We start from the raw sequence: 22967 nt of genomic DNA on the forward strand, positions 1-22967 counted from the left end.
GATAAAGTCTGTTTCATCAGTAGGAAAGGTCATGGCATCGATGTTTTTGTGGATGCTAAAGGCATTTTGTTTATTAATTATCTTAAAAAGGGTAAAATAAAACCATAACTAGGGAATATTATTCCGATCTTTTAACCAGACTAGATGAAAAAATTTGCAAGAAAAGACTCGGTTTGCAGAAGAAAAAAATCTTTTATCAGGACAATGCACCTGCCCACAAAGGTGTTTTGGCAATGGGAAAATTAAGGGATGTGCGCTATGAATTGTTGGAACATCCACCCTATTTCCCAGATTTGGCTCCCTCTGACTTCTATCTCTTCCCAAAACTAAAGCTCTTCCTCACTGGTCAGCGTTTTTCTTCGAATCAAAAGGAGATTGCAGCTGTAAAGGGGTATTTTACAGATCTTACTGAGAACCACTACAGGAATGGGATAATGGCGCTGGAGCATTGCTGGAATAAATGTATTAGTCTAAAGGGAGATTATGTTGAAAAAAAAAATAATTTTAAAATTATAAATTCGTTTTTTCATTGTTAGGCTGAGAACTTTTCAGACCACCCTCGTATATATATCATTGACTTCAAATTCATTCCAGAGTTTTTCTAATACCTGTGTGCTCCTCTCCTTTGTCATTTGATAAACCTTGCACATCACAAATAGCAAAACTTCCAGAATATCAACTTTTATGCACCTGCATCTGATTTCTAAACTATTCTTTAGTGAGGGTGCTAATAAAAATTTTAACACCATTTCTAGTAAAACTCAACTATGTTTTTCATCTTAATCTCACAAAAAAGAACCCTTCCTTTTCTTTCATTCTTACTTTTGACAAAACTCAGATCTGTTGAACAAGATCTCTTCTTGGTAAAACTCTTCTTGATGTAAATACATTACAGACATTTGTTTATAATGTAACCTCCCCAGTATGCAGAAAATTAGGTTTTCTCTTTTACTAAAAATGTTAATCAATGAATAGCCATTAACTCTATACAGATCACGAATTCACTGTTGAATACTGTTTTTACATTTTAAAAACTTCCTAAATATATGTGACTAGTGAAGAAAAAGGCATTTCGGTTAATTACTGACCCATCTTCCACTAATTTACTCCACTCTCTTTCATACAGATATTAAGTTTCTCGTTTTGGCATTGATATTTCCTCATATTGCTGTAAATCTTATAAAACACACGCAGCAGCTATTCAGCAGCCCTTAACAATTCAACCTGTAAAACAAATTTTCTTCATTCACTCCTTCTACTGCTGTCTTTTGGAATAGTCTTTCTTCTTCTTACATACTTCCTAAAAAGTATAACTATAGATCTTCAAATTCTGTGTGAACCAGTTTCTTCATCATCATCATCAAATTCCTGCGATGTACCCTCAAGGGATGTACAGGATATGATAGTACTACATGAAAAATTTACATCATTACTAACTTCCTATCTACAATTTTCCTCCAAATCAGTCTGTTATAGTTCGCCCACCAATTAGAGATCCTTTGACACTTCTGCACATATCAGAAAAAGGAGAATCCATTCCGATAATAGGGTAATCAGTTCGTATTGTGGGATGAGTTGTTTATTATTACAGGTCGGGACAATTAACTTCTCTTTTATGATTATTGTAGTTAACTATGCTGCTTATATAACAGTTAGAAAATTTTACCTTTAAAGCACGTGATTTCGCCAATTCCTACATATTTCATTTCTATCTCCCCTTCAGCATGAATCGACTATTCTTGGGATGAGGCCAAGCTGACACCTACAAACGGTGGGCGAACTATACTTGTCAAGACTCCAACATTATCAGATCTTACATTTCTATCATCTAAGGCACTTTTTACCATATCAATCCACCTATTTCTTGGTCTTCCTCTGAGTCGTTTTCCTGCAAACCTTAGAGAGAACACTTGTTTCGCTAATCTTTCCTCGCTCATTCTGTTTAAGTGATCATACCACCTGAGGTTAGCTATGCTAATGTATTCCTGGATGCTGACAATATCTTTCCTAATATCCTCATTTTTAATATGATATTGCCATCGATGCCATCTGTTCACGCCTCTAATCTTTTTCAGGATTCTCATATCTGTGATCTCTCTAGTCTTTGGTCAAGTGTTTTACTTCTGATCCAGCTCTCAGATCCCTAAGTTAAAATTGGCTTGAATACTGTCTTCTATACAGCTAATTTAGTGTTCCGACTAATTTCTCTCTTATTCTATATGAATTTATTCAGTTGACTTCCTACCATACCAGCTTTGTTGATTCTGTTGTCTATTTCCATATTTAATTTACCATCTTCACTAAAAATCGTGCCTAAGTAGCTGAAGTGTTTTACTTGTTCCACAGGTTCTCCATTCACAACCAGTTGATATTTTCAATGATTCTGCCTATTTTCATTGTCTTTGTCTTTTTATTGCTGAACTTCATACCATATCTATTACAGCAGTTATTCAATTTAGTCAGGGAATCTTGCAGACTTGTAGCGGATTTATTTAGAAGTATAACATCGTCCGCATAAAGCAAAGAGCTGAGATTAACGTCTCCAGTTATGATATCATGTTTAATACCACTTTCCTTCATAATGTGATCCATATAGATAATGAATAACAGAGAGGTTAATGTACATCCTTGTCTGACACCAGATTTAACATTAAACCATCTTCCTGTACTTCCTTCAATTCTAACTGCTGACTTACAACTCAAATATAGATTAAGCATTGCTTGATATAATGCCCCATCGACACCATATAACTGTGGCGTATTGAATAGCTTCTTTCTTGGCACCATGTCATATGCCTTTTCCAGATTGACAAAACTTAAATACAGATCTTTGTTATATTCACATGACTTCTTTACTATTTGTCGTAAAGTGAAGATCTGATCCTGACAGCCTCTATTTGGCCTGAATCAAGCTTGTTCTTCACTAAGCTTTTCTTCCACAATTCTTCTCAACTGTTTCTCAAGTATACTTGCATAAATCTTACCAGGAACACTCATTATGGAAATACTCTAATTCTCACATTCAATTTTATTTCCCTTTTTATATATGGGTACTATTAGAGCTCTACTCCAATCATCGGGAATTTGTCCCTCTGTCCAGGCATTCTGAACTATGCAGTGCAGCAATGTAAGACTTTTATACCACCATACTTCAGCATTTCTCGTCGAACATCATCTACTCCTGCTGCCTTTTCATATTTCAAGCCTTTGATGGCTTTTTTTGATGATTTTTTTTTTTGTATGGATATGTATTCCTGACTGCATGCCTCGTCAGTGTTTTTTACCTCTGTGCTGTCATCACTGCTTGTTTCATTTAGCAGTTTTTCAAAGTAATTACTCCATAATTCAATGATATCTTTTTCTCCCATTTTCATGTCACCTTTATCATCTCTAACTCCTTTTAGAGTTAGAGATGATAAAGGTGAGCACTCTTTCCTCCATTCCTAAGCTTCTTCAACAGCCTTCAGGATATTTTGCCACCTTCTTGATATTTATTTTCTATGTTCTTGCCAAAGTCCTCCCATAACTTTTGTTTAGCTAGTTTTACAATTAGTTTCTTATATTTGTTTCTGTATTCTCTAAGAGCACGAGCTGATTTATTTGCCAGGAACTTTTGGTATGCTTTCTTCTTTTCTTTCACTGCCTCTAACTTCCTGTGTTTTGATGGAGTTCTGATTTTTCTATCTTTGCAGACAACCTCACAACATGCCTATCTGGCTGAATCAATCAGGGTTTTCTTCAAGGTTTGCCACTGAATCTCCAGGGATTGGTTCCTGTTCTCAAACTTTCATTTTTTTTTTCTTCAAGTCTACAGTTCACATCTGAGAGCTGCTCAACTTTTATTCGCTTTAAAACTTTCTTACATGTTATTCTTTTCGATATGAAATTCAAATTTATCCTGCTCAAGACTAAATAGTGATCACTTCCAATTTCAAATCCTCTGTACACTCTGGTGTCCTGCACCAGGGAGAAAACATCACTATCAACAATAACATAGTCAATGAGACTTTTCTTATTCCTTGCTTCTTCTCTCCATGTGAATTTGTGCACATTTTTATGTTTGGAACATGGTGTTAGTAATAACCAGTCCATGTCCTGGCAGAAATCCAACAGGTATTTGCCATTATTATTAGCTTTGCTCTTTTCTCCAAATTTTCCCAAAATATTTTTGTATGTCTGACAATCATTTCCTACTCTGCTATTTAGATCCCTAACAAGGACCAACTTTTCCTTTTTCATGGTGTAAGTTGCTTTCTCTAAAGACTCAAAAATTCCTCCACTTCTACCTTAGTAGAACCTTCTTAGGACCATAGGCACAAATTAGTCTCATTGTCCAGTCCCCCATTCTGATATATGCTCACATCACTCTACTTGATACTGCCTGCCATTCAAGAAAATTAGCCTCGTATTTTGTGTTGAATACTATGGCTACTCCTTTTTTTCCTTGATTGTCATTGCCTGAATATAACATTTTGTATTTATTGCTCAGAAAGATCTCACCAGTTTTTGTCTTTTTTTGTTTCAGTCACCCCTATTATGTCGATCTGGTAGTTATTTAAATCCTCATCTAGCTCCATTTCTTTGCCATTCAGGCTTCTTATGTTGATAGTACCGATCTTTAACTCTGGGAATGTTGAGTTAGGGTGTGTTTTCAGATTTGTTCCAGTAGCTGTCTTTTTGCTGTTCACTCTGGTAACCTGGCGAAAACAACGAGGGCTTTGTTTAACCAGGCGACACCCCAGCTGGCATGAAATTTTGTCTTGTTGTTCTATCATTTTGTATTTTGGTTTAAGCCAATAAGAATACAATTTGGTCCGTTAAATCCGAAATTGCCAACCCATCCTCGTTCTTTCAGTATCCAGGTAGATATCCAACAGGGTGCACCACGACAAGGTGAGGATTGGACATTTGATCAGAAGCGTTTCTCCACATTCCTTTAAAGGCTATGTGGAGGTCTCCTCTCAGTTATACAGCTTTGACCCTTAAGCACCAGTTTCTTCTTTTCCTGAAATTTCTTTATGTTTATGCTAATGTCCTATGTAGGCTGAACAGTCTGTCCTGTATGGAATTGTATAATTCATTAAATGAGTACAACATTACTTACCATGAATAAAACTGTGGTCAGAGTTTTATTTTTGACTGTAATTTTTCTAAGCTTTTTTTTTTTTTTTCAGTTCAAATAAATAAAATTTGCTGCTGATGTCAATTAGCAGCATATTATCTGTTTGCTAATATCTGTTTGCTTGGAGCAGAGTAAAGCACTTAACCCAACAGATGGTATGCTGTAAAGTAAATATTAAACAGAAATGTGCATTCAATGCATTTTTTCATGTCCACCTGATTTTTGCATATTTTTGTATTAGAGATTTGATTCCTCTGAAAGAAATCTTCATTTTTTTTTTGTCTTTTTTTTTTTTTCTATACTCTCATATGGTATAACAGTATATGATACAAGTAGCACAAAGTGAAGAGATACAATGAAACATTTTATGGTAATGTGTTATATATACACTCTTAATCAAGAAGTTGTACTCAAAGTACAAATAAATGCAAGTCACAGTCAAGTGCAAGATACATCATTAAGTAAGGACTTGCAAAACATGGACACACTCTATAAAAATGGTTCAGCTAAGGAAAGAAATTTTATTACTTCCTGATAAGATTCAGTAAAAATGGAACCTGCTGAATGGTCTGTAGATAAACATAAAAAAAGTACAGATGTGGCAACAGAAATCATGTGAGAAGGTGTGAACCATAATAATCTGATCTGATTAAGTTTTGGGTAGTTTAAGCATTTTAAGAGAACTGGCATCAAACACTCTGAGGAGGGGAGGCATTATCATCAGGTAAAGCTGCAGTTAACAAATTTTTTGTTAAATTTTCCATTACCAGAGCATTTTCCTGCTATGGAAGCACCATCGGCTTTCCATCTGCAAATGACATAAGCAGCATTGGATTTCAGTTGGATAGCAATATCAAAGACCACTGGTGGATACCCAACTACTATCCCACATTGGAAGTCCATAATGACTGCATACATTGGTGTCTCCACATAAATAATATGATGTGATAATAAATGTTGAAATAATGATATTAGGTTTGGAAAAAAGTTTACATCATTTGTCAGTTCAGCTGAACGTGTAGCATCTTGACATTGAGTACAGTGCAAAACATGCAGACACTCCGTGAATTTTTGCATGTGGTAGGATCCAAAATTTGCATGGCATGTAAGGTATCCAAATACTTTTGTCAACATTGTGTGTGTTGTTCTGTATAATGTCCCATTCATGTAATGTAGCATTTTGAACAGTTCTTCTATTGACATTTCTATCATGTGCCTTTCCCTGATCTACAAAACTTGAACTCTGATACAGATCCTTATTATATTCCCATGATTTCTTGATTATATGTGTTAGGTATTGTCAGGATCAAATTATCACTATTTAGCTTGTTCTTCCCTCAAGTTTTCTTAGGATCAAACAGTCAATAGGAAAATTACTTAATTCTCACTTTCAGATTTATATCCCTTTTAAATAGAGCTATTATGAAAGCACTAATTCAGTGATCTGGAATTTGGCTTCCTTAATTATGCACTGTAGCTATTGCAAAACTTTCATACTTTCATATTTAAGCACTCTATCATTATATGATATCTCATTTCTAATGAGATATCATCTAATATCTATTCCAGCTGGCTTTCCAGATTGCAGTTTCTGATTACTTTTTTGTACTTGAAGTGAAATTCATTCCTCTTGGATATTGTCTACCACTATTCTGCTATTCTGTCCCTACTTGATATTTAACAATCTTTTAAAGTAATTATTCAGACAGCCAGAAAATGATTTTTTTAAAATTATTTCTGATTCTTTTTTTTTATAATACCCTCCCTGCCCCCATTTCTAAGCTTTTTTTTTTCAGTGCTTTGAAACATGTTTATGGTGTTTTCTACTTTTTCAGACTGCCTTTTTTAACTTTGATTTCACCATGGCTCACTGGCTAAATTAATCAACATTTTCTTCTGATTTTGCCATCAAGTTTCAAAGTTTTTGTCTTGTTTTTAAATTTTTTCTTCCTTTTTTCTGATATTTGTATTTTGGACTCAGGTCGACACTAAAAACTGCGTACCCATGTGTTTCTCTCTCTCTCTCCCTGACATTGTTTCCCCGCATTCAATTTGGATCATTATATCCTCGGCTGATATTTTTCTGGGAGCAATGCCGAAGTTGTGGCCACGTGAAAGAGCATGGCTTCCAACCAACACTGTAGTCAACCTTTCTTCAGTCACATTGAAGCCTGCAGCTCGTCGCCCTTTCACGTGGCCACAACTTCGCCATTGCTCCCAGAAAAATACCGGCTGAGGATATAATGATCCAGATTGAACGCAGGATCCGCCACCTTCCGAACCACATCGCTAACAATATTAGACTGGATGTAACTTGTGTTCTCACCAAAGCAAGACCACCAAAAACCAACATATCCAATTGTGAATATAAAGCTCTGCAGGAAATGAAGAAAAACAAAGAAATATTAATCACCAAAGCGGATAAGGGAAACGGCACTGTAGTACTCAACCATATGGACTACACAGGTAAGCTTAATGCTCTATTATTAGATCAGGCTACTTACCTCCCCATTGAATACAATCCCACCAACTCACAAATTAGAAAGCTCCATAGGCTCCTTAAGAAGGTCACTTCTTGGCCTGTAGAAGTTATTAATAAATTAAAACCATTTAACTCTATACCCCCTGTATATATGGACTCCCAAAAATACATAAAGATAATCTGCCATTACTCTCCATAGTGGATGACATTGATTTCCCCACATACAAATTAGCTAAACATTTGGCCAAAGCGCTCGCACAATATACTGGCAACATACCATCACATATAAAAAAAAAACTCAGCCCACTTCAAAGCCAGCATAGAAACCTTACACTCCAACATACTGACATAATGGTCAGTTTTGATGTCTCCTCCTTATTCATAAATGTCCTACTCAAGGAAACCTTACAGGCTAATCCAAGCTAAATTTCCTCCCGATGTCTCAGCCCTATTTCAGTTCACAATGAACTTGGGCTATTTAATTTGGCATGGAAAATTCTACAAACAAATAGAGGGGACAGCCATGGGTTCACCACTCTCCCCACCCATGGCCAACTTCTTTATGGAGACTTTTGAAGAGAAAGCCTTAAACTCTGCCCCACAAAAACCAACCATATGGCTTTGCTACGTCGATTATGTGTTCGCTATTTGGCCATGTGGCTCTAATACACTCCTCTCCGTTTTAACACATTTAAACAACCAACACCCCAGAATCAGGTTCACCTTGGAAAAAGAGGAAAACAGTAGCCTCCCTTTCCTAGACACACTAGTCACCCGCCAGTCTGGTGGAACATTGGTTTTCTCAGTTTATAGAAAACCCACCCATACAGACAGGTACATTCACCAACAATCCTCCTTCCCCCCCCCCCCTCACAACAATATGGAGTTATTAAGACACTGTACAACAGGGCTAAACTAATCTGTTCAAATGACAATGCCCTAACCACAGAACTAAGCCACATTCTCAACACTTTCTCAGCCAATGGCTACTCCCCCCCAAAAAAAAAAAAAATTTTTTTAAATATTGAAACCAATAAACCACAACCCCCCCCCCCCACCTTCACAACAAGGATTGCTCCAAATCCATCACCATTCCCTACATCCAAGGCACCTCAGAAAAAATTACCAAAATCTTAAAAAAACATGACTTGACCTCTTGTTACAGACCATATAGAAAATTGGCATCCCTTATCCGCTCCACTAAAGACCAATCACTTCCCCTAGACCTACCTGGTGTATACCAGGTCCATTGCAGCTGTAAGCTGTCCTACTTTGGCCAAACAGGCAGGACAGCGAATATCAGAATTTTAGAACACAAGGACTACATCCGGTTTCACCAGTACAGCCACTCTGGGCTTTCAGACCATGCTCTGGATACGCACCACAGAATATGGTGGAAGAAAGCCACAATAATACACTGTAGCAAGTTCAAATTTGAAAGACTTTTCATGGAATCAGCCTCAGCCCTAAGAAACATGCCAAACCTAAACAAATTTGGTTGAATGAGACTGCCCTAAATTAGGGAGACTTACATCAGGAGACCTTCAGCCCAACAGCCAAGAATACCTACATAGCCTGTTAGGGGGCACCATCAGGAGAAACAATAGCTTCCTCGCTTCGTTCCTCATTTACTATGTGTGTAGTGCTTGCATGCACGTCTTTATTTTAAGTTCCTTAGAAGATGGCAACGTGACGTTGCCGAAATATTGGAAATATATATTAAAGTTTATTTAATTTATATTCTAGTGTACGTTGTGAATTCCTTAAGTTAATTAATAATCATGTATAATCAATGTATAAGCCTTTCTACGAGAAGATCTGATAATGTTGTCTTGACAGGTAATAGATTGATTTGGAGGAAAATTGTGGATAGGAAGTTAGTAATGATGTAAATTTTTCATGTAGTGCTATCATATCCTGTACACCTCTAGAGGATACGTGTCAGGAACTTGATGATGATAATTGTTTGGTATTAAATTTTATTTTGGATTGCAAGTTGAATTTAATTTGTTCTTACTGTTATTTAGCACTGATATTTTTCACAGTATCATAGCATTTACCAAAGATAATCACTGATACTCAGTTATCATTAATATAGTTGCAGCTTGAATTGGGGAATGCTATTGTAGTGTATAAATATTGACTGTATTGCTGGTTTTGGTTAGCTTGAAATATGCATAATAAAATGGCCATCTGTGAGATAATAACATTTCACTACATATAAGATATAGTTGCAATTAATTCAGTAGTATTTCTGTTTCAGAATATGCAGAAGCTGACTCTTTCTTTTGTTTCACTAACTTAATGGCTGAAATAAGAGATTTCTTTATCAAAACTTTGGATGACTCAGACTATGGCATAGGTGCAATGATGAAAAGACTTATGAATATGCTTGAGAAAGAAGACCTACTTTTATGGCAGAAGCTACAACTTCAGGAATTAAGACCCCAGTATTATAGTTTTCGATGGATTACTTTATTACTTTCTCAGGAATTTCCTCTTCCAGGTAACTCTTTCATTTTTAATTTGTTTTTATCTAATAAACTAAAGTATGGTGTAGTTTTTGTCAATTATCCTCCTTTTATTGAAGAAATAATATTGTAGTAGGCCTGTGTAGCTCAGTGGAAGTGGCGCTTGCATCCTCTGTTTGGCTGCATGAAGAGAGACTTATAGCTCGAGTCTAGTCGCTGACCGGAGGAACTTTTTCTAGCCTTTCTTTGACCAGTTCCTGAGTTAGTTGATGTCTGGTATGGGAAAGCTGGTTTTTTTCTCCTGGAAACTAGGGGTTTTTCATCCCATGAACTCAAGAAAATCAACTGTAGAACCCACATTATTTCAGACAGTAACATATCCTGTTAGGTACCAAGAGATGGCAGCACTTGTTTGCTTGTCTCTTCATTGGTGTGCCTATAATTAGTGATAGACATGGGCTAGCTATTTCTGATTGGCTACCAGTGGAGATTGAACTGCCCACTCAGTCTTCAAAAGCTAGATAGGGTTTAAAGGCCTCACCTACTCCCTATAAGGGAATAAAAAGCATTAGCTTATTATTATTATATTGTAGTAATTTTAAATAATACTATTACCATGGTTTGTATTTCTTCCACTAAGCTTTGCTATTTTATATTACTAATACTATTACTCTCTTTTTAGCTAATTCTTCAAGTAGTAAAACAAAAAAATATTGTGTGATGTCATATTACTGTCAATTAAACGAAAAGATGAACAGCATTCAGTTTTGTATCAGTAATCTGTATATATAATAGGACAATGTTCTTTACAGTCACTTAGAAAAATAAATTTACATACAAGCTGTGTATCATATTAATGTTCATAAGTTCTCAAGTGGAAATAAATAGTGAAGTTGTGGTAACTCAAGGCAATTTACTCTATAACCTGCAGCTTAATCACATCATCAGTGAATAAATAAGTATGTTATGAACTGTTTATTATTGTCTTGAATTCAAAGCTTTTCTAATTGATAGGATCGTCATCTAATAGTTGCAATCCTAATGCTAGATGTAGTTGAACATTAAGGAGATATATTTCAGTTCAGCACTGGTATTTTCATTAAATTGTTCAGCAATTTCCACATATCCTTGACTGCCATGGACATAATCAGGCAGGAATAATAATATGTCAACACATCCCTGTAGTTCACTTGGAAGAATGATGGGATATCAGGCCCTTCAATTGGAAAAGACCTGAGTTCAATTCCTGTTGTGATGAGAAGACTCTCTCTCTCTCTCTCTCTCTCTCTCTCTCTCTCTCTCTCTCTCTCTCTCTCTCTCTCTCTCACACTCACTCACTCACTCACTCACACACACACACACACACACACACACACACACACACACACACACACACAGCACCTCTCCATGTGGGGCACCTGTTCGTGGTGGAGGGGACCTCCCAGTGATGGTACTGCCCCTTTTCATTCTTCCTCTTATCCTTTCCTTTGCTTTTCTTCCTGTATTCTTTGCTCTACTTCTCCTGAGTCTTTTTGACTATCATTTTTCCAGACCACCATCACTGGGATCCAATGCCTTGCCACGGTGTGGTGCGACCCATGGACATCTGGAAGGGGGGGGGGGGGTCCTGGATGGGCTTGCCTGCAAGGGTCAATGGTGTTGCAGTAAATCTCTCACCCCATGGTCCGGGGTCAGAATCCTAGGCTTGTATTGTGTAGTGCCAGTATAGCTTCCAGAATAGCCCTGGCGTTCCACTCCTGAGCCCAGACATTGCTTGCCAGGCAATGGGCATCCATGTGTGGCTCTGTGGTGGGTGGGGAGCTCTGGCACTGGACCAAAAACTCCTTGAGCATAATTCTTCATCCTCAAATGTTTCAGGGGCCGTAACAAAGTCCCAACCAAGTACCAATACTGTAGATACAGCATATGGAAATAGAAGTAAGAAACAAAAGGTATACGATACTAGTATAAATGTACCAACATTTTTAATCATTCATGCTACAGGTGAAAAACCAATAGGGAAAATGTCACCCATCTTTATTCAAAATAGTATCGAAGTTCTTTAGCATTCTTTCAGTGTATTTTTTGCAAAAAAAAAAAAAAACCACAGGAGTGCCTGTTTCTGGTATGATAAGAGGTGATCTGCCTCAGGCATCTATGCAGGAACTGAGGAGTGGAGTAATACCATTGAGGCGTGGAGGGGGGGGTAGAAGTGCAGGTGAGCTTTAAGTTATGCATAATACTCTTTGCTAGGGATCAACCACTTCCCCTAGACCTACCTGGTGTATACCAGGTCCCTTGCAGCTGTAAGCTGTCCTACTTTGGCCAGCAGGACAGCAAATATCAGAATTTCAGAACACAAGGACTACATCTGTTTTCACCAGCACAGCCACTCTGGTCTTGCAGACCATGCTCTGGACACATGCCACAGAATACGGTGGAAGAAAGCTACAGTAATACACCATAGCAAATTCAAATTTGAAAGACTTTTCTTGGAATTGGCCTCAGCCCTAAGAAACATGCCAAACCTCAGAAAATTTGGTTGCATGAGACCCCCAAATTTGGGAGACATACATCAGAAGACCTTCAGCCCAATGGCCAAGAATACCTACATAGCCTGCTAGGGGGCACCATCAAGACTTTTAGGGAAAACAATAGCTTCCTCGCTTCTTCCTCATTTACTGTGTGTGTGTAGTGCCTGCTTGCACGTCTTTATTTTAAGTTCCTGTGAAGATGGCAACGTGACATTGCCGAAATATTGGAAATATTTATTAAAGTTTAATTTAATTTATATTCTATTGTACATTGTGAATTCCTTAAGTTATTTAGTAAGCATTTGTTCAAAAGGGTTTAGAAGGACTGGCAGTACCTCCCAAACCTGTTAAGAGATTGCGTTCTGGAGATGTCCTTGTGGAAACATTGTCAGCAACATTTCCAGAAACCTGAGAGCAACAACAATGAGTGGAATAGAAATTACAGTAACACCTCATAAAACACTCAATTTTTGTAGAGGAGTAATATCAGAATAGGATCTCTTTGATGTTCCTGATCAGGAGATATGTTCAGAACTTAAAGAACAAGAAGTGATGGGTGTGAGGCACATCCTGATACATAGGGATGGTTGCCTGGTTCCAAACAAGAACATCATCCTTACTTTTGATACACCTAAACCTCAACATCTGTAAAAGCAGGGTATCTCAGTTGTCCTGTTACAATGTACATCCCTAACCCACTGAGATGCTTTAAATGTCAGAGATATGGACATGCCCAAACTGTCTGTCATGATTCTACTATCTCTGCCCGATGTGGTAGTAAAGAACATAATAACAAATCTTGCTGTGCAAAAAAAAGCTAAATGGTCAACTGTTCAAGGAGATCATCCAGCTTACTCTCATGCATGTCAGAAATGGAAAGATGAAAAAGAAATAGAAAGAATGAAAACAGAGCAAAACATAACATATCAGGATGCAAAAAGAAAGCTAGCCACTATCACACCTGCTCTGAGATCCTCTTATGTTACGAAGGTAACAATTAAGAAAGTACCAACAGCAACTCAAACTTGTATGTCTGTTCCACTATCCAATAATTTCACCATACCTGCACCTTATGATTGCGAGTACTTCTCTGTTGAGCACATCAGTTACATCTGTACACACTGAAAGTAAACTAAATTTACCAACTGATCCTAACACATCAGACGTATTGAATACTCTACCGGAGATAGAGATGGACACTGGCCATCCATACTTCCCCAAAACAATTGATAAATATAAATATGACAAAGGTAAACCGTCACCATTCTGAAAACCAGACAAGTCTATAAAATCATAACAATCGGAAAATTTTTCCAATGGAACTGTCATGGATTTTGCCAGAATATCGATGATATCAAGATTTTGTTGCAGAAACACAAACCTTCCTGTTTCTGTCTACAAGAAACGTACTTAAGACCCAATGATGACACTAGCTTTAGGTATCTCAACCTGACCTAACCTGTTGTACACAAGGATGGAACTGGAGGTGGTACTGCTCATGGAGGAGTAGCTATCCTAGTGGGCAGTCATATTCCTTTCCATCCTGTCCAACTTAATACTGCTCTGGAAGCAGTAGTGTGATTCGCTTCTCTGTGGGATTTCTTATTACAGTATGACTAAAATTAACACATGTGAACCACAGTAGTAGGATTTATATATGTATATATACAGGGTGTTCGGGATAAATTTGACATATTTATAATTAATTATATTTTTCCGTAAGTTACATGTATTAACACACACTTCTCTTCATTTAAAGTTTGGACCCTTCTTCATTCATATACAAGATGTCAGAAAGGATGGATAGCTGGAACCCACCTGAATCATGGAAGAGAATAACTTGTATCATGATGATTCGTGCCCGCCATCAAAATAAGGATATTACGACTGCTGCCCAATGCTCCCTGAATACAGTAAAAACAATCAGGCATGAACTAGAGACTTGCAATGGTGACTACGAGGATGTAGCAAGAAGAAAGATCCCTAGCAGACGATCTGATTGCGTTCGTACAGCAGAATTCCTCGCAAATCTGCAGGAACAGGTGTTGAAGAACCCTGGCATTGGAATTCGGGCTTTGTTCGTGGAGTTGCTAACTGTAGTCAAGCCCTGGATAACAAGGGTAGCCAATGGTAGGCCGTATGTATGGCAGCAGGATTCGGCCCCTTGCCACACCTCTGGGAAAAGTCAAAAATGGTTGTCTGAAAATTTCTACGACTTCACCAGTCCAAATGTTTGGCCTCCAAACTCCCCAGACCTTAACCCCATGGATTATTTTGTATGGGGCGCAGTTGAAAAAGACACCAATCGCACTTCCAGTAATACAAAAGCCCAGTTAATGGATAAAATTAAAACAGTTTTTGCGGCCCTTCCCAGGGAGACTGTAGCATCAGCTTGTTCGAGGTTCCGAAGCAGAATTGAAGCTGTGATCGATGCTAATGGTGGTTATTTTGAGTAAATCTTGTTGATAGTATTGTAATTAACTCTGCCTGTAATGTTTTTTTGTCAATTCATTAAATTTAATAGATACAAAGAAGATTTTCTTTTTCCTTACGAAACTGTCAAATTTATCTCGAACACCCTGTATATATATATGTAAATAAAAAATATATAATTTTTTTATATATATATATATATAAAAAAAATAAAATAAAATAAAAATAAAACAATCCTACTACTGTGGTTCACGTGTGTTAATTTTAGTCATGAATTCTCCTGGTTTTTTCTATATAATTAGAGAAATTTATTTATTTACCACCAAGTGCTGAGTTAAATGAAATTGATCTTGATAACCTTATCTTGCAACTGCCTGAACCTATACTTTTGATGGATGACTTTAATGGTCACAATACTCTGTGGAGTAGTGCCAACACTAATAGACGAGGTCGAATCATTGAAAGAATCCTTGATAATAATAATAACCTCTCCCTTTTAAATAGTAAACTCAATACTTTCTTCCATATGCCTATCCATTCATATTCTGCAATTGATCTTACAATCTGCTCCCCTTCCATTCTTCCACTGCTCACATGGGACATTGAAGAGAATGTATATAGAAGTGATCACTTTCCTGTTCTTTGCACAGTGTCTTCACAGGAACCATGTTCACCTATACAGAAAATTGACCAGGAAAATGGAACACTTTTTCTCATCTTGCAAAGTTGGTTTCTAAATGAACCAAGACCATTTGGTTCGTTTATAAACTTGTATAAAAGATGCGTTTCTGAAGCAAGAACACCTCGTTTCAGTTTTTTTTTGACATGGAAAAAGCTTATGACACAGCCTGGAGATATAGCATATTAAAAACCATCTAACCTAGGTCTCAAAGGATACCTTCCTGTATTTATTAAATACTTTCTGTCCAGGCAAACTTTCCAAATCAGAGTGGGAAGTATGCTATCTCGATCATATCATCAAGAACAGGATAGTGCCATTGCATAAGTGCGGTAGCAGACCGGAAGTGTCTTATTATAGGCCAGTTTGTGCGTCGTCAGTAGTTTAGTAAGATCTTGGAGAACGTAGTGAGGGACCGTATACAGCATTGGGCAGATGAGGGTAATGTTATCTGTGAGAGTCAACATGGATTGGTGAAAGGGCGCTCTTGTTTTAGCAATATGCTAGCCTTTTATAAAGTTACAAGAGCATTAGATGAGGGAAAGGCATATAATGCCATTTTCCTAGACTTGGCAAAGGCATTTGACAGGGTGCCACATGATAAGCTGATATTCAAGTTGCAGCACATGGGTCTGGATGTCAGATTGGTCAGCTGGATTCAGGATTGGCTGTCCGATAGGTATCGAAGAGTTGTGTATGGTGGAGCAATATCAAAGAGGCAGAAGGTTACAAGTGGGGTTCCAAAGGGCTCAGTACTGGGACCTATATTGTTTAACCTTTATATCAATGACATTGTCCGTGGATTGCAAGGGGATATTCAGTTGTTTGCGGATGATGCGTAGCTGGGAAGGGTTATTAGTAATAGTGCGGATGTGGTAGTCCTGCAAGAGGATTTGAATAAGCTAAATAGATGGGGAAATGAATGGGGGGTATCAGTTTAATGCAGCAAAATGTAAGGTCTTGAGGTTTGGGACACATCGATGGGATGCTGCATACTCTATGGGAGGAGTTAAACTGGAGGAAGTAGGGGAGACAAGAGACCTAGGGGTTGATGATTGATAGAAACCTGAAATTTAGGGGACATATTGCAAAGATAGTGAAGGTGACACAGAGGATTGCTGCAATAATGAGAAGGACACTGACCTGCAGAGATAAAACGGTTATCATTCCGTTGTATAAGACTGATCAGACCACACTTAGATTATTGCTCTCAGATCTGGTCCCCAGGATTTGAAGGGGATAAATTAACTGTGGAAAGGGTACAAAGGCAGATAACAAAGATGGTGTCAGGACTGTACAATGTTAGTTATGAGGATCGGCTGAGGGTGTGTGGACTGCAGAGTTTGGTGGATAGAAGGAGAGGTGATGTGATTGAGACTTTTAAACTGTTGAGAGGTGGTTACAGGGTTGATACTGAGGAGTTCTTTCGCTTGGTTGAACAGCAGGAAGGAGTCATGACAAGGGGCCATCCCTGGAAGTAACGAAAGGAAACTATGAGAAAGAGGGTGAGGAGTGGTTTCTTTGCATGGAGGGTGGTTGAACCATGGAATGCATTGCCTGATAGAGTGGTGAGAGCGAGAATGGTCAATGCGTTTAAGGAGTGGTATGATAGACTTTGTGTTTCCTAGGAGGGACCTCCCACGATGAGTCTTTTGACTCCATGGAGGCCTGAATAATAATGATAATAATAATTCCCCAAGGCTCTGTCTTAAGTGTGACACTCTTTGCTATTAAAATTAACTTAATCACTGAACAGCTTCCTCCCACGGTAGACAATGCTGTATTTGTTGATGACTTCACAATTTATTGTCACTTTCATAACATGAGGGTAATTGAAAGACAACTTCAGCAAGCAATTGATCATGTTTTTCTGTGGGCTCTTAATAATGGGTTTAGGTTCTCAACAGAAAAAAGTGTCTATGTACACTTCTGTCAAAAACGCACTCCTCACCCTGACCCTGAATTAAGAATGGGATGCGCTGTTATTCCAGTAGCTACAGAAGCCAAGTTCTTGGGACTCATGAAATGCATTGCTAGAAGATTTACATATATGCTAGAAGATTTACATTTCTAGCATATATTCGTCAACTAAGAGAAAAGTGCAAGAGAGCTTTGAACCTCCTCCACGCTCCATCTTCTACTAAGTGGGATGCTGATCGAGCATTATTGCTCCATCTGACGACCGTTGGAACCTGCTGGGAGACTGTTTCTTGTTTTCGGTGGTTATCTTTATCCAGGAATTTATTGATAATGACTAATAATGTATATATAATTGTATAGATAATTGTTGATAATTCTGTAGAGACTGGGAAAATAGTTCTATGCCCTACATAGATGATGATTTCAGACACTGATTATTCAAAGAAACAACAGTAGTTCTATGAACAGACAGCAATCTAAACAGAAATCAAGGTGCCATATTGAATGAGACTTGGAAAAATTTAATTAATTCACTCAGTTTGACGGAACTATAGTACACCAACAATCATATGACGCGTGTTCAGGACACGGACTAAAGATTCGCAATACATGCTGACATTGTCACACGAACATATCAACTTAGATAACTTATAGTTACTAACGGTTTTGTATTCTTTATACTTTGTGCATTTATCATTTTTTTTTGTGTTTACCGTTCAAGCCTTGAGAAAGCTAGACAGTTGCTAGCAAAACTGGTAGGCATTGGTGGAAACCGAACCCAGGGATGACAACCATTGGAACCTGCTGAGAGACTGTTTCTTGTTTTTGGTGGTTATCTTTATATAGGAATTTGTTGATAATGTATATATAATTGTATAGATAATTGTTGATAATTCTATAGACTGGGAAAATAGTTCTATGCCCTACATAGATGATGATTTCACACACTGATTATTCAAAGAAGCAACAGTAATCCTACGAACAGGCAGCAACCTAAACAGAAATCAAGGTGCCATATTGAATGAGAAAAATTGAAAAAATTTAATCAATTCACTCAGTTTGATGAAACTAGAGTACGCCAACAATCATATAATGCATGTTCAGGACACGGACTAAAGATTGAGAAATAACAAAGAGATTATTATCACTAAAGCTGATAAGGGGAACTCCACAGTCATTCTTAACTCAAAGGACTATTTCAAGAAAATAAACAATTTATTATCAGACAGTTCCACGTATAAAATTCTCAACAAAGATCCTACCATGACGAATCATAATGAGACAAACCGTCTGATCCGCAATATGAGTACTTGACCTGAGGAATTGAAAAGAAAAATTAAATCCTTACATCCCATTACTCCTAGACTTTGTGGTGCACCTAAAGTACATAAAGAGGAAGTCCCACTTCGTCCGATTGTTGATGGCAGGTCCTCCCCAACATATCTTTTAGCTAAACATCCTACAAACTTACTAAAAGGAAAAATCAGACAAACAGAATCCTATATTAAAAATTCTCAACAATTTGTTGAAAAACTGAAGAATGTGAAACCAACAAAAACAGACATAATGGCCAGTCTGGATGTAGTATCCTTATTTACAAATGTACCAATAGAAGAAGTCATCAACATTATCAAAGATCTCTTTCCTGTAGATATTACACAGATGTTCAAGCACTACCTAAAATGAAATTTCTTTAAGGTAAACAACAAGGTGTACCAACAATTAGAAGGCCTAGCCATGGGCAGCCTTTTATCACCACCATGTGCAGACCTTTTCATGGAGAAATTTGAAAATGAAATCTTCACCAATATTACTACTAAACTGTCAATATGGTGGAAATATGTAGAAGATATCTTCATCATATGGCAAGAAAGCATAAAAAACCTACATATGTTTGTTGATAGAATCAACTCACTCCACAACAAAATCAAATTTACCCTAAAAGTGGAAAATAATAAACAACTGCACTTCTTAGACATACTGGTAAAGAGACAAGATAACAATTTCAAATTGTCCATTTACAAGAAGCCTGCAGATACTGGACGATATCTACATTATTCTTCAAACCATCATAGCATCATCCACATGTTGGGAAATAGAGTCTGCAAATTTGTCTCAGATGAAGACGAGGTTCAGACAGAACTGTCTCAAATTGTTACAAAACTATCTCAAAATGGCTATCCTCTAAACATTATCAACAAATTCCTGTATAAAGATAACTACCGACAACAAGAAACAGTCTCCCAGCAGGTTTCAACAGTCGTCATCCCCTTTATAGGTTCGTTTTCCACCAATATAGCGAGATTGTTAAAAGCTCATAACATCAGAGTTGTATTTAAACAACTACTAGCATTAGACAGGTGTTAAGATCTCCTAAGGATAGTGTTCCATTTTACAAATATCCAGGTGTGTATAATATTCCATGTACGTGTGGCCTCTCTCCTACATTGGACAAACTTCAAGAAGCCTCGAAATCAGAGAGAAAGAACATGTTGGAGATGTCAATCATAACAGGACGATCACCTCCAGTTTAGCTCATCACTTTTCATCTTCTAACCATTGTATAGACTGGGAAAATAGTTCTATGCCCTCCATAGATGATGATTTCAGACGCCGATTATTCAAAGAAGCAACAGTAGTCCTACGAACAGACAGCAGCCTAATCAGAAATCAAGGTGCCATATCGATTGAGACTTGGAAAAATTTAATCAATTCACTCAGTTTGACGGAACTACAGTACGCCAACAATCATATAACACTTGCCCATGCAACGCGTGTTCAGGACATGCACTAAAGATTTGCAATACATACTGACATTGTCACACGAACGTATCAACTTAGATAACATTACTAACGATTTTTGTATTCTTTATACTTTGTGCATTTATCATTTTTTTACCATTCAAGCCTTGAGAAAGCTAGAAAGTTGCTAGTGAAACTGGTAAGCGTTATTATATGAACATATATAGTAATTAAAAAAAACCTATGGTCACATAAACACTAATAAGTCTTCTATTTTAACACTTCATGACCAAATATGAATACTTTAACTAATCCATCTGTTGGCTGTGCTGCTGTTTTTCCTGACATTACTGTCTCCAACCAGATCCCACCTGATTGCAGTAATTATACAGCAGAGTTACATGCCATTCAGCTTGCACCTGTGCATATAAAAGAAAACTGCTACCAAAAGTGTATAATTTATACAATCATTGAGCTCTTTACAGGCTATCTTCTCTCCTATGTATAATCCACATCTAGTACTTTATGAGGTGTTACACCTTTTTCATAAAATGAAAATCCTTAATTGTGATATTCAGTTGTGTTGGATTCCCATCCACATTGAAATTAAGGGAAATGAGACTGCAGATGCAGCTGCTAAATCAGCTCATATTTTCTCCACATACTATTTGACAGTACCATATACAGATAGATTATAAGATCAAAGCTAATTGTTCAGTGGCAGTCATCATGGAAGGAAGCATTAACAAACAAATTATATGACATTAAACCCAAAATTAAACATTGACATTCTAGTCAACGTACAAAGAGAAGAGAGGAAGTTGTTCTTGCTGGGCTCTGCATGAACCCAGCAAGATTATTATTGTAATCTTATCTATTTGTAGATACTTCATTCCTTGACTTGGTTTTGTACATGCATTTTGGTTATTAACTTGTATTGTTATCTATTTATGTACTGCCATAAATGCTGCAGTAATTTTGATGGAAGTTTTTTCACTTGTCTATGCTACCAATTATATCATCATCAAATTCCTGCCATGTACCTTCAAGGGGTGTACAAGATATAATAGTACTACACGAAAAATTTACATTATTACTAACTTCCTATCTGCAATTTTCCTCCAAATCAGTCTGTTACTTGTCAAAACTCCAACATTATCAGATCTTATATTTCTATCGTCTAAGGCACTTTGTACCGTATCAATCCACCTATATCTTGGTCTTCCTCTGGGTCGTTTTCCTGCCAACCAGGTAGAGAACACTTGTTTTGCTAATCTTTCCTCGCCCATTCTGTTTAAGTTACCATACCACCTGAGATTAGCTCTGCTAATGCATTCCTGGATGCTGACAATGTCAAGTTCTTTCCTAACATCTTCGTTTTTTAATATGATATTGCCATTGATGCCATCTGTTCACGTCACGCCTCTAATCTTTCTCATGACTCTCATATCTGCAGTCTCTAGTCTTTGGTGAAGTGTTTTACTTCTGACCCAGTTCTCAGATCCATAAGTTAAAACTGGTTTGAACACTGTCTTGTATACAGCTAATTTAGTGTTCCGACTAATTTCTCTCTTATTCCATATGAATTTATTCAACTGACTTCCTACCATACCGGCCTTGTTGATTCTGTTGTTTATTTCTATATTTAATTTACCATCTTCACTAAAAATCATGCCTCGGTAGCTGAAATGTTTTACTTGTTCCACAGGTTCCCCAATTCATAACACAGTTCAGATTTTCAATGATTCTGCCTATTTTCATTGTCTTTGTCTTTTTATTGCTGACCTTCATACCATATCTATTACAACAGTTATTCAATTTAGTAAGTGAATCTTGCAGACTTGTAGCGGATTTATTTAGAACTATAACATTGTCCGCACAAAATAAAGAGCTGACATTAGCATCTCCAATTTTGATATCATGTTTAATACCACTTTCCTTCATAATGTAATTCATATAGAGTAACAGAGGTGATAATGTACATCCTTGTCTGACACCAGATTTAACATTAAACCATCTTCCTGTACTTCCTTCAATTCTAACATAATAAATTTAGTTTAATCCTTTATCCAAGTGTGAGCAAACAAAGTTTGCGCCTGAAAGTATCTTCAGGACTGGGGTAAGGTGGTACAACACCAGGGCACGCCTTGCAAAGGTGGAGCAAGCTACCAACACTCCTATCTCAGTATCTCCCATAATGCAAAACACATCCCACAAACGCAAACTTTGTTTGCTCACACTTGGATAAAGGATTAAACTAAATTTATTATACTCTAACCAAGTGAAAAATAAACTTTGAACATCTTTCTCTAAATCCAGAGTAATTTATTAAAAAAATTAAAAAAAAAAAAATCCTTTATCCAAGTGTGAGCAAACAAAGTTTGTGCCTGAAAGTATCTTCAGGACTGGGGTAAGGTGGTACAACACCAGGATTTACTCTAGATTTAGAGAAAGATGTTGAAAGTTTATTTTTCACTTGGTTAGAGTATAATAAATTTAGTTTAATCCTTTATCCAAGTGTGAACAAACAAAGTTTGCACCTGAAAGTATCTTCAGGGCTGGGGTAAGGTGGTACAACACCAGG

At 37.2% G+C, this 22967-nt stretch overlaps 1 protein-coding gene across 1 annotated transcript in view; it reads left to right on the top strand.

Annotated features, from left to right (window-relative positions):
* Positions 1–22967, top strand: part of LOC150095001 (TBC1 domain family member 13) — a 247989-nt gene that overhangs the window by 172790 nt on the left and 52232 nt on the right. The window contains exon 10 of the mRNA XM_090411093.1: positions 9868–10110. Within this exon, the coding sequence (XP_090267219.1) occupies positions 9868–10110 (243 nt within the window). The remainder of the gene's footprint in view (positions 1–9867; positions 10111–22967) is intronic.

Source organism: Typopeltis vanoorti, chromosome 21, assembly GCF_054136105.1.
Source record: "Typopeltis vanoorti isolate ZY-2024b chromosome 21, IOZ_Tvanoo_1.0, whole genome shotgun sequence".
Lineage (NCBI taxonomy): Eukaryota > Metazoa > Arthropoda > Arachnida > Uropygi > Thelyphonidae > Typopeltis > Typopeltis vanoorti.